At 42.1% G+C, this 13,315-nt stretch overlaps 1 protein-coding gene across 2 annotated transcripts in view; it reads left to right on the top strand.

The window, feature by feature from the left end:
* The window catches only part of NCKAP1 (NCK associated protein 1), a 58,447-nt gene that overhangs the window by 34,372 nt on the left and 10,760 nt on the right, over positions 1 to 13,315 (top strand). For both annotated transcript variants that reach the window (XM_069860643.1, XM_069860644.1), the window contains 9 exons: positions 1,754 to 1,873; positions 2,178 to 2,317; positions 3,616 to 3,747; positions 5,004 to 5,222; positions 5,899 to 6,029; positions 6,339 to 6,436; positions 10,159 to 10,252; positions 10,963 to 11,045; positions 11,697 to 11,777. In XM_069860643.1, the coding sequence (XP_069716744.1) occupies positions 1,754 to 1,873; positions 2,178 to 2,317; positions 3,616 to 3,747; positions 5,004 to 5,222; positions 5,899 to 6,029; positions 6,339 to 6,436; positions 10,159 to 10,252; positions 10,963 to 11,045; positions 11,697 to 11,777 (1,098 nt within the window). The remainder of the gene's footprint in view (positions 1 to 1,753; positions 1,874 to 2,177; positions 2,318 to 3,615; positions 3,748 to 5,003; positions 5,223 to 5,898; positions 6,030 to 6,338; positions 6,437 to 10,158; positions 10,253 to 10,962; positions 11,046 to 11,696; positions 11,778 to 13,315) is intronic.

Here is a 13,315-nt window from a genome sequence, read left to right on the forward strand (position 1 = left end):
ATTTTCCTCCCTCATTTAAAGTAGAGAGTACTAGAGCTGAGCACTGCAAGGTATTGGTTATGGCAGGGTGCAATTTGAGGGAGGAGAGGGTTAAAAAGATCATCTGAGGGCTTGAGCTCTTTTCCAGATGATCCAGTGGGAGGTGTCCTTGCCCATGACAGGGGTAGGACTGGATGGGCTTTGAGATCCCTTCCAACCCAAACCATTCCATGATTCTAAACAGGGAAGTCAAACGAGTAGATACCTTCTTATGTGATTATTTGCCTACAGATCTCTAAATCTTTTTTTGGAGTGAGGAAGCATTGTTCTCCATGCTTTAAAGAGACTAAACCAAGGTACAAAGGTTAGATTACTTTTCAGGGGTCATTCAGGCTCAGATTAATAAATCCCTTATGCCAATTAAACTTACCAGCCACAGTTTCTCTTCCAAATGATTTACAAACTCTTAGTAGAAAAAAGGAAATGGGGAGCTGGGGGTTCTGTCTGGATCTGAAGGATGCACAGCATAAGGCACGTGTTCATTTTGGTGGGAGTCAGGTAATGCAGGCCCCCTATGGTGAGAATTAGACAGGGAAGGGCAGCATGTTGCCTGAAGAAATAGCGTGTTTGTTAAAGGAAGCAGTTTGAGTCTGAGGGAACTCTTTTCTATTTTTGCTGTCATGAAACAGATGCTTCACTAGATTTCCTGTCTGTCCATTGACTTTGGAATGACTCTGGGGATTAACTTGGCCAGTTTCGGGTAGTGCTGATGAAAGAGTGTTTTCATTAACAGTCCTTATCCAAAACCATTAGATGAATAAGATCTGTTGTGATAATCATGGTTTGGGGTTTTCATATTTAAGCATTAAATCCTCTTCTGCTAAACGTCTTGTCAATATATACCTGTGTCGTTATTTTCCATGTATATTTTGCTCTAAGCAGCTGCAAACTCTCTTTATGCAAGACAACCACTAGAAGGTTTCCAGGACAGTTTCCTTTGAGGACAAGAGGTGTCTTTCAGAACAATTACAGTGCCAGTAACGAGTCAGTAGCCAAAGTCCCTGGGACAGTCCTCACTGTGGGTTCAGCTGCACATCCAGCACAGTTTGCCACAACCAGCAGAGCTTCGATTTCACTACCTGTGACTTGTTAACTGTTATCGTTTTGGAAAGAGACTCTCAGCTGTCCTGTGTGTGAGTGGTAGTGTTGGAAAGCAAACAGGAATGGTGAAAGGAGGGTTTCATTGAGACAGAAGGCTGTTCTTGTGCAGTTCCAGTGACAAAGGAACAGGGTCCAGACATTAATAATCCAGACTGTTGGCTTTTCCAGCCACGTGAATGACACTGGGCTTTCTCTAGAGCTTGAGTTGCATGGTTTTTTCCCTCTTAGATGTAGTGCTAGTACACATTAATGAAGGGGAGATTCACAGAAAGCTTGAATATTGGACTCTTTAAAATTTCATTCCAAAATTAAACAGGAAAACCTATTTTTTAAAAACATGTCTCCTTTCACAGAAAATGGTTTGGAAAGGGTAGTAAGCAGAGTATCTTTAATGATAACTTGGTGTTTTGACTTGGAACATTTCAAGATTCAAGATGCTTCAAAAAAAAAACCTCCTGGAGCTGAAACTATTGAGGACTAATGAATTTATTATTCCTTAATTTATTATACCCCAGTTCTGTGATGAACTGCAGTACAGTGTGTGTGTTGTCTGGATATCATAGGGCTAGCGGGGAATGGAAAATAAGGCTTCCTTTTCTTTCTTATTTCACAGCGACATCACATCGGAGATCGCAGCCTCTCCCTGTGTAACATGTTCCTGGATGAAATGGCAAAGCAAGCTCGGAATCTTATCACAGATATTTGCACAGAACAGTGTACGCTGAGTGATCAGGTGGGTGTAGTCATGCCTGGTCTTTTCATCTTCCTATGAGATTCTCTAAGCTGTTCAACTGGCTGATTTTTTTGTTCCCATTTTTTGTTCACCTTTTTTCCCCTCTTTTAGAGAAGTTTTCTGTTTATAAGATGGCAGGTAGTTTGAAGAAAACTTTTTGTATTAGAGTTGGATACTCAGTGGTCAAAGGAAGGATGTATTACTTGTGTGATGAAGTCTCCACCTGGACCATAGCTTATTTTGTATCTCATAGCTGCAAAGAAGTTGGATTTTAATCTGGGGGCTATTTTTTTTCTTCTACCAGCTGCTGCCAAAGCATTGTGCCAAAACCATCAGTCAAGCAGTGAATAAAAAATCAAAAAAACAGACTGGAAAGAAAGGAGAACCTGAAAGGGAGAAACCAGGAGTAGAAAGCATGAGGAAAAACAGATTGGTTGTGACAAAGTAAGCCTGTTCTGTTCCTTTCACCTAGAATCCCAAGTCAAAACATGTGTGATTTACATATTGAATGCTTCTTGCTTAGTTTGTCTGAGTGAGTTTAATTGACTATAAATATGATGACTTTGTAGTTTGTAAGCATACAATATTTCTTTAGGTTTGTATAGAGACTGAAATCCCTTTCGCAGAGCAATAGGTGTATGTATCTCGTTAATTAATCCCCTTGGGGGATGCCTTTTGTCAGCAGAAAGGACCCCTGTACTGTAGTTAGTCTTCCTGTATAGAGTTGTTGGAGACCAAGGAGCAGATGGCAACTTTGATTCTGCTTTTGTTAGGGTCTTCACCAAGTAAAGTACAGGCTGGGCTGGAAGTTATTGCTGCTGAAAAGCTGCTGGGATGGAGCTGAGGCTGCAGTGCCTGTACCAGCTGGAGAAGCTTTCCTTGGCTGTAGAAAAATAGAAAACGCCAGTGAATGAAAACCGTGAAGAGCAAACCAATCTGAAAGAGAGAACAAGAAAGATTAATAAGTGCAGTTTGGAGTGTAGGAGATGATGGGGGAAGGAAAAGATTGAACATAATTGCTAGGAAAGATTGCAGGACAAGATTTTTAGAGTGGTAAAAGTGTGAGGAGGAAGGAAGCTCTGAAAAGGAAAGGGTGAAGGTTTGGTGTTGTGGCTGGGAGTGGCTAAGTACAGGCACTGCCGAAAGGGAAGTGGTTTGGGTACAGTTGCCACAACCAAACATTGGAGAACTGTGAAGGGTAGAGAAGTTATAGAATCATAGAACAATTTGGGTTGGAAGGGACCTTAAAACCCACCCAGTTCCAACCCTCTGCCGTGGGACAGAGGGGCACCTCCCACTGGATCAGGCTGCTCAAGGCCCATCCAACCTGGCACTGAAAGTCAAGGGAAAAGAACTTATTGTAGCTGAAGATTCCTTACCCCGATATTTCAAGGTTTTTAGTGGCAAGCATTGCTTGTGTTGCTAAGTTCTGTTAGGACAGAACCACTTTAAGGCTGTTCTTTATGACGGGAAAGAATATGAATATGCGTATATAAAAATATGTCCATCTCTCATGTCCCCATGATGCAGATCAGTCTGCAGCTGTGGGCTGTTCTTACCCAAAATAATGCTTTTAAATGAAGCTAGAGAAGTGTCTCGAAGCAGAAGAGAGAATGAAAGGGGGAGTTAGGATCTGTGCCTGCTCCTGAGGCATATTCCACCCAGTGTGTAGTGTCACAAGAATACATATTTATACGGTACGTTAAATATTTTTCTTCATTTCCTGTTGACTTTTCTTAAAGCCTGGACAAACTGCACACTGCACTTTCGGAGCTCTGCTTCTCAATCAATTACGTACCCAACATGGTGGTCTGGGAGCACACGTTTACCCCAAGAGAATATTTAACGTCTCACCTGGAAATCCGCTTCACCAAGTAAGAAATCCTATCGAGTTAGAAGAGTTTGGGTACAGGATAAGACTGTGCTGATTTGGTGGTGGAAATGTACTTAGTATGTAAAACTGTGTCTTAAAGGTGGATTGTGAAACTCCAAAGTCAAATTCTGACTGAAATGACAGCTAAGTGATATGTACAGACATACATAATTGAGAGTTTCTCTTCTAAAACAAAATATGCTGAATAGTTAATATCACCTGTTTAACTGCCTGGTCCTGCTCTCCTGGTCCTGTGAGTTTTGTAGGAGGTGGGGATGCCTGGTTTTAGGTATTTATAAAGACTCTCCCCAACATTCTTTACCACAGTGCTGGATGGCTTCAAGTGTTTGAGTTCACTGCCTTGTTGAAAGGGAAATCTGAAAATCCAAACTCAAGCCAACTGAGGAGATATTTTCATTAGGTTTTCTCTTAAAATAAAAACTATTGCCATCTGATAATCCTGTCTGTTACTGCCTTGATCTTCCCGTCCTTGGTGATAGAAATGGGCAAACAACAGCTTCCAGAACCAATTAAAACCGCCAGGGCCTCCCCACCCTCAGCATAAAAAATTTCTTCCTAATATCTTGTCTAAACCTCTCCTCTTTTTGTTTAAAACCATCACCCTATTGCTACAGGCCCTGCTATTTCATTTTTCCCCTTCTTTCTTATCAGCTCCCTTTAAGTTTTGAAAGCCCCCAATAAGGTAATCAGACACAACTTGAAATACTTATGCAAAGCAACACGAGGTAGACTCTTAGCTCTAACTATGAACTGAAACTGTTGAAAGCAATATGAATATTTTACAGATATTTCAAACTAAAACTGTGACAGCAACTTGGGTCACAGGATTTTTGCTGTAGTTGATGTGCACTGAACGCTTTGATACATCAGTGCTTTTGCATTTCCTGGAAGTTTTGCATTTTAAAACACTTCAACACTAAATTATTTGCCAGAGTAATTGTAGTATCAGTCTTCCACATTGTGAATTGCCCTGGTTTGGGTGGGGGAGAGCTTTATTTTACAAATGCTCCATGGGTATTCTTACTGTCTCATGGAATTATTGCTGGAACTTGGAATACAATTGCCTTTGGTATCCAGAACTATTTTATAAGTGCTGGTTTTCATTGATGAGGGTTTTATACTTGCAGGTTGTTTTATTCAGGTAAAAACTTGAATATAAAATCATTTTTATAGCCATGTCTTTAGTTTTACTAATAAATTCAATTTATTTGTTTCCATTGTTATTGTTTCCAACAGGTCAATTGTTGGGATGACCATGTATAATCAAGCAACACAAGAGATCGCGAAGCCTTCGGAGCTGTTAACCAGCGTAAGAGCCTACATGACAGTCCTCCAGTCAATAGAAAATTATGTACAGATCGACATTACACGAGTATTTAACAACGTTCTGCTTCAGCAAACCCAGCATTTAGATAGTCACGGCGAGCCAACCATTACCAGTCTGTACACAAATTGGTGAGTGATTACGTGAACACCAGTTACAAGTTTTTTTATTACTTTCATTTAATCAAAACTCTGGAATTGGAGATAGGGAATTGTTTGAAATTTTTTTAAGTTTCTGACTTCACAAGTTTACTTCTCCCAATACCTGGGAAAAGCACTTTAAAGTTTGCCTGTTATGAAATTCTCTTTTCGTGGGGGGAATGTAGAGTAAGATGCAGAACTCACTTGAACGACAGAAGTCAAATGTTGGTCTGTAGGTGTTGCTGTCCTGTGCCACACGAGTATACTCAGTCCATGCAGAGAATCTATCGTAGCAGCTTCCAGTACTGAAATGAGCTACAGGAAAGCGAGGGAGGGACTTTTTAGCAAGGCCTGTTGAGACAGGACAAGGAGTAATGGTTTTAAACTAAGGGAGGATGAATTTAAACTATATATAAGGAAGAATTTTTTTACGACGAGGGTGGTGAGGCACTGGCCCAGGTTGCCCAGGGAGGCAGTTCAGGCCCCGTCCCTGGAAACATTCAAGATTGGGTTGGATGGGGCTCTGGGCAACCTGATGTGGTTAAAGATGGCCCTGCTTTGCAGAGGCGTTGGACTGGATGACCTGTAAAGGTCCCTTCCAACCCAAAGCGTTCCAGGATTCTGTGAGCACGTCTTTCCTTCTGAAACTTGTTCCCTTTCTGGTAAGGTACTTGGAAACTTTGCTACGGCAAGTCAGCAATGGCCACATCGCCTATTTCCCAGCCATGAAGGCGTTTGTGAATCTGCCTACAGAAAACGAGTTGACATTTAACGCTGAGGAGTACTCTGACATATCAGGTAATCGTTGATGCTTCTCCTGGATGTTTGTGAGGCACGGTTATTGTGTGCTTGAGTAATTGGAACAGCAGTAGCTCTTAGAGCATTCTATTATAGACAGTGTTTGTTAGGCTTCAGTAGTATTCTAAATTATTTTTGTTTGTGCTGCCTCTGTGCCCTGGGAGCGCTCGCTTTGCCTGCTTGTGGCCAAAGTAGGGGTGTTGCATTCCAGCTACAGAGACAGGAGGATGATATGTTGGTGACTGCTGCTTCAGTTCTGTTACAACACAAATTACTCTGTCTGAAATTTGATTTTGTTTTTGTTCTCAGAAATGAGAGCCCTTTCTGAACTGCTGGGACCTTATGGCATGAAGTTCCTTAGTGAGAGTCTGATGTGGCACATTTCTTCACAGGTTGCCGAGCTGAAGGTAACCTTGGGAAACAAATGGGAAAGTGGGCAGTTGTCTGTTTAAGCTTCCTTTGGGTTATTTAATAGCTGCGGTTCTGCCTGCCGTCTTCTTCAGGCGATTGCACCGAACAAACTGACAAAGCTTTGGATTTTACTCTTATTTTGTAGTGCGTTTGAACATGTGGTACGTGTGTGTCCCACAGGCTTCCACAGCGGAATGGGCAGGGCTTTATGCAGGCTCTGATTTCCATGTTCAATACTCTCTGTTAGATGTCAGGTCTCTTTTTTATCATCAATGGGAGGAGAAATGTTTTCCAAGACTTCCAGGTGCTTGTGAAGCGCTTACTGAAATTTGTGACTCTCAACACTTAGCAGGAACATCTCAAGTGTATCTGAGTCATCCTTAAGGACTGATTTACCGTGTGTGTTACTGCCTTACTTTAGTTTACATGGATAGAAGACTTCAGCTCTCTTGCCTTGGTTAGCTTTCCTCAGTTTCAGACCTCCTTCCCTCTGCCTGAACAGTATCCATTGATGAGAGAGGTCTGTGTGCTGATAAATTAACCTGATACTGGCAGCAACACAAATAAAGGGTGAAGTTGGTGCTGGAAATACAGGCATGCCCAGGATGTCAGTTGTGTGTGTGTTCAAAACAACCAACAGTGGCAGGGGAAGCACTGGGTGCCTGATAATCAACTCTTTCTGGGAAGGGGTTTTAATATATTTAATAACATGTATTGCTCTCCCAGGATAGCCATGCTATTAAAATGTTGCTAATTGGCACACATTTGCTTTTCGTATGGGTTACTCTTTAAGCATCGTTTCCAAATTGAATTGCAGGTTGTTGTTCCATCTCATCGTTTTCAGTTTATTTAACCTCTAATTACAGAAAGGAGGTTTTTGTAACTATTCATGCACGAGGTTTTTTAAAATGCACATGAATACTTCAGAGACATAAGGAACTTCTGTTTTTTTCTTCAACAAGTTTTCTTAGCACACCAGGCCTTTAAAACTGTGGGTTTGATGCCTTAAAAGATTTGAATCCTTTTATTCCATGTCACAGCTTCAGGAGAGGGGCTGCTCATCCTTCCCAGCTGCCGCAAGAGCGCGCAGCCAGCCTGCCCCAGGGCCCAGCCGGGCAGGGTGGGTGATTCCTTACGCCCACTCCAACTGTTGAGGTTTAGAATGAGGCTTTTTGGGTGACAGCGCGGTGATTTTAAGGTTAAATTCTATAACTCCTGGCTCAGCACGAAGTGCCATCCATCAAGTTTCCAGTGAAACGCAAAGCCATTGGGCAGATGTTTGTTGGTAGCTGCTTTGTCCCTAACTGTGGAGCTGTAATTCCTCAAAATCAGCACGATTGATGCTGTAGTTCCTTGTATTCTTTAAAAAAGCAACTTGAAATTGTCTCTGACCTTTGTTATTTCCTGATAGGGCTAAGGATAAGCAGAACACAATGTCGATGCATATGCACGTGTCCGCATATTTGGGGGGAAAAAGTAAAGTAATAAAGTGTTCATCTCTCTGGCTGAGATGCAGTTGGCTTACCAAGGGATCGCTGAGAAACATCTGCGTTGTGGGCAGGAAACATGAGAGGGATGGAATGGGGAATTCAGGGTAGGGTTCAAGATGCTTGTCTTGCTTCCTGCAGTGGGACCAGGTGCTGCGTTTGTATCTGAGGTTTGAAACTGGAGCGAGGAGGGGAGGTTTGCCTCTTTTAAGTAACAATTTGAGCTGTATTCCAGCCGGTTCCTTTTAGCTCTTAAACTCATATGCTGCTTATTTTTTGTAAAGATGAGAGCTTGACTCAGTAACAATGTGCGTGGGCTATTGCCTTCAATCCTGCCTTCTGGAGAGCTTTGAGGGATTGGAATTGAGATGTCACACATCTGCCAAGTTCTGATATATCGGTTGGTTTGAAATTGCCCAGCTCAGTTTCAGGCTTTGGCTTTCGGGACAGAAATGCATCCTGTGTGTCTGTGTGCAGGCACGTGCACGTGTGTTCTAGGAGGGGGGCAGGTCACTGTGTCTCCTATAGCTTGTTTTGTTCCTTGCTTCTCACTGAAGAGCAGAAGAATGGAAATGGGAAGACTGTGTGGATTATGGATAGACGTGAGGTTATGAACAAAGCATGATTATAACTCAGTGTAATTGAATCTGAGGGTCTAAGCCGTTGGAAAAAATCTCTCTGCACAGGCTGCTTGACTGGCAGGTGGGAGTACGTGCAGACCAGCCTTTATTTCATAGCCACGTTGTAGTTTAAGTTGCGTTGATTTTTTTTCTTCTTCAGTCACAGGAATATTTACTCTGAGATCTAATTTCCCTGCTGCCAGTTGCTGTGTTTTGCCCTGGTTTCAGTGTGGGTCAAAGTAAAATAAAACTATTAAAGCAGTTAGCAGAACTGCCAGAGGTCAGATGCTCTCGGGTGCTTAGCAGTAGGTTCCTGCAGGTCTGGCTCTTCTTGTTTTTAATATCGTGTATAAGAAATCACAGTCCAGGCTGTAATGACCTGCGTGTTTGCTGAAGAGTTCTTCCTGCTCCATCCTCCTTGCTCCTTTTGTTTGTGCTGCCGAGTCATTAAGATGGATTAGAATGCATCCACTTGAAAAATAACAACTATTCATAATCACTTTGGCAGGCGCCTCCTGTCCAGACTACCTTACCTTCTTCCTCCGTCGTTCAGTTCTTCTCTGCCTTGTTATTGGTCAGTATCCGTAACGCTAAATTAAGTCTTCTTTAAAAGAAGGGAAGCACTTCCTTCATTCAGAGTTCAGAAACACACAAGGCATCTAACTTTTCTTAGCAGCTGGTTGTTCTCTACCTAAAGAGAATGAATTGTATTCGCTGTTTCTGAAATAGGATGCTTTGCATTCAAACTGCAGAAGTTGGTTGGTTTTTTTTGTGAGAATAAAGCATCTATTTCTTGCTGGAAGAGTTTAAAAATACTCCTTGGCACAACCTGAGTTCCTCAGCAAGAAACCCTTTTTGGATCTGACATTTTATAGATGTGATTATGCAATCTCTGTAATTTCCATTTCAATCTGCTGCATACTTGGAGAGGGATGCAGGGAAGTTCTTACATTTACCCTGGTGCTGCAAGTTGCCTGTGTGAGAGCTGTTACAAATCAGAAACAGATACGCTTTGTCTCTTCTTTTGGTCAAACTGACATCAAAAGTATTGCCCTGGAGTTTAACTGTTTCAGGCCAAGCTGCTGGGACCAGTGTGAATGTTTTTGGTTTGATTTTCGTAAAGGAAGAAAACATCAAATAAGCTGCCCTAGGGTTTAACAATCTGACTCTTACACTCTTAGTTCTGTTTTTCAGTTTTAACCAACATTAGATGTCTAATCCTTACAGCATAACCAGTGGAAGGAACAACCCAGAAGGATGCAGCTGCGTTTTTATTGATAAATCTATGCTTTTGTTATAAAAAGCTGGATAGCATAGGGAGCTGCTCTCTGGTTTCATCCTTGGGTTTTAAGAAGTTGTATGCACTTCCGAATATAAAAATAACATTCCAGGGCGTATCTGACCCTCTTGATTTTTAATTTGGAGCTTGCTTTTGTGTAGAGTAGTGCCTGACGATAACACCAATATTGCAGTCCTGTTGAGAACGTGGTGGGTACGTCTGTATCCCGTGAGTTTAGTTTCCTGTCTACCAGGCTGTAATATCCAAACCCAAGCATTTAACCTGTTAACTACTGAAACCTATCGCTGACCTGAATCTCTGCTGCTTTGTAGAAACTTGTGGTAGAGAACGTTGAAGTTCTGACACAAATGAGGACCAGCTTCGACAAGCCAGACCAGATGGCAGCGCTCTTCAAAAGATTGTCATGTGAGTAATTAGCACGGGCCTAATAAAGGTAGAGAATTGTTTTTTTAATCTTTGTCTTTGTAAAGAAAACGAGAAAAATCAATTTATCTACGTTAAGTATCTGGCAGCAGCAAAAGGCATGTGAGCTCATAGGAACTGATGCGTCTTTTCAAGGTTTTCTAGTCTTCTCGCGTACAGACAAAATGAGATTTTCCGTGTTAATTACTGCACGGGCAGTATAATAGTGATGAGCTTGGAGCATCTTTTCAGGTCTGATAACACATAGCTGTACGAGCAGTCATCTGCAGACCGGGTGCGTGGCTGTGCAGTACAGAACAAAGGCCTTTTTGACAGACGTTTCTATTTGGTTCGATTGATTGTAAATTATTGCATTCTGTGGAAGGATTTTTACATGCAATTATTTTTAATGAAAAAAATATTATAATGAGTCTTTTTTTGCCTCAGGTAAGCACAGAAGTAGTGTTAGCAACCAGTATTGCCAGCTGTGTGCGTAGCAGGGTTCATTTCATGAAGTAGTTAAGGATCGTCTTCTACTGAAAACCCCATTGTCAACTCAGCTATAAAAACCTTCTTAAGCACTGTTTATTTTGGCTCTTTTAAGGAATGCTGTTTTTCAATGTTTTATTAAATGTTTTCCTTCTCTTTTTTTAAGAATTGAGCTCCTAGACACCAACAGGTTCTTGCTCACTGTTGTTCTTGTTTCTCTTCAGCCGTCGACAGCGTTCTGAAGAGGATGACAATCATTGGTGTGATCTTGTCTTTCCGGTCGTTGGCGCAGGAAGCACTTAGAGATGTAAGAAATCACTGAATACGTTCTGAATCATTTTCATTGTGTTTGATGGAGTGGAATGGTAGGGTATTTGAAGTTCCACTGTTTAGAAATGCTGCTTCTTATAAGGTTGGCATGTGGCTAGAACGGCAATGCTCAGTCGTAGCTGAGCTTGGAATTGCAGGTTGGGGGCGGGAGAATCTGTTTTTGAGTAATGTTGTGAGGAATGTTACATTAAAAAATCCAGGCCTCTTGATATTTTCTGTATTCAGTACATTTTAAAAGCTTACATTTCACTTTTTCTGCAAACAGCTTCATTCTGTGTTTATTAGGCTTTAATACCTTAAATCTCTTAAATTTAGGAGCAAATAGGCAAATTAGGTGAGGCCCTGGCCCAGGTTGCCCATGGAAGCTGTGGCTGCCCCATCCCTGGAGGGGTTCAAGGCCGGGTTGGATGGGGCTTGGAGCCCCTGATCCAGTGGGAGGTGTCCCTGCCCAGGGCAAGGGTTTTGAACCAGATGGGCTTCGGAGTCCCTTCCAAGCCAAAACCTTCTATGATTCCATGATTCTGTGAAATAAATACATAAATAAAGGCTCATTTTAAACAATGGTAGTGTCTGCTGATCATTAACATGGGAAGCATCTTTTCTCAAGGTGTATGTGTTTGTCTCCTAGGTCTTATCGTACCATATTCCTTTCCTTGTGAGTTCCATCGAGGACTTTAAGGATCACATTCCAAGAGAGACTGACATGAAGGTAACGATGATGGAGTCATTTTTGAAGCTTACTGAAATTATATGTGGGTTGAGGCTTCCATGCTTAGTGTGAAAAGCCTAGAAACAAAGCACATCCTTTTTTCCAAAGAGCTGAGCATCTGCAGCCTCCTAATAAAGCTAAACACAACTGATAGGATCAGCACAAGTCTCTCTCTGCCAGGGATCACATTTGAGAGCTTTCATGGAAAGAATTAATCAGAGCATTTATCAAGTGTTAAAACATGACTGAGTGATAATGGGAGAAGCTAAGTCTTCCCAGGACTTTGTTTATGTGGTGGGAGCTCTGTGTGTGTAAAAGCTCTAAGTCTGGTTTGGGCCTTAAATTGAACATCGTTATGAATCTACTGTTTGAAATACTTGGTAAAAGAGTTAGCAGCTTAAATAAGGTGCCTTGCTTCTGAGCAGTAGGGCGCTTCCGTGCAGAAACCATTGTGGTCCATCACAGGGCTCTGGGTACACATACACCGTTGCTGCAGCCTCAGGTTTTTAGTCTCTAACTGCAGCTTGGAGCCTGGGAGGGTTTGCAAGCTTCTTCGTGGTATCGTGACAGGTTGATTTGCAGAGTCTGTGCAGGGGGGTGTGCACTGCCCTGCTCTGGATTCATTTGGACAGGAACAGTTTGAAGAAGTGAGCAAAGTATGGGTTTTGAGGGCTGGAATATGCTGTAATTTCTGAACTGGAAGTTTATGTTTGCTGTCTGCTCTTGAGGAAAGAAACTTAATTTCTCTTGTGAATGAAGATTCACTAAATAAAAAACCATCCTTCTCCTTTTAAAAAGTACAATACACGAACAGTGCAGAGCCCATTGTGGTGGGCATCGTGATATCAGAAGACAGTTCAGGACTCTGCCTGGAGATGAGTCAGAGCTTGCATGAAGAGGCTCAGTTACTGACATTTCACATGTTTGCTGTTTCGCTAGGGAATAGAGTCACACGCTCTTTGAAAACCTGTGGTGTCGATAAGCTAGGCAGGATTGTTTGTCTATGGCTTCAGATACTGTGTGTGGAATGTGAACTGGGGAAAGAGAGATCAACTGTGGTGGAAGTTTAAGGGCAATAGAAGATATAACCTGGGACAAGCTGGAAAACGAGATACATTTCCAGCTGCTCTTAGTTCCTCCAGGTGTCAGGGCCGCTTACAGTCTAATTCTTGGCACTTGGAGTCGGTGTCAGATTTGAATGTTGTCAGATTTCTGCCTTGCTCCAGTATTTCACCACGTTGTGACTTTTGGCTTTTGTCTCAAACGGCTCTCCTTGCAGCTGTTCGCTGATGCTTTAGATCTGGCAGGGAGAATCTGTTGTTTCTTTTGAACAGTAGAGCAAGATGTAGGAACAGCTAATTGGGAGTGGGGATGTTTGCTTTGGAGGTGATGTAGAGAAGTGTACAGGCTTCGTTTGGCATAACAAAAAGAAACCATCATCCAGCACACAAAGTACTGCCCCAGCTGTTAGACGTAGGATAGAAGTAAACAGAAATCTTGAGGCTTTTCATCTTGTTTTAGCCAAGTCTCTGCTATTC

Source organism: Phaenicophaeus curvirostris, chromosome 7, assembly GCF_032191515.1.
Source record: "Phaenicophaeus curvirostris isolate KB17595 chromosome 7, BPBGC_Pcur_1.0, whole genome shotgun sequence".
Classification (NCBI taxonomy): Eukaryota; Metazoa; Chordata; class Aves; order Cuculiformes; family Cuculidae; genus Phaenicophaeus; species Phaenicophaeus curvirostris.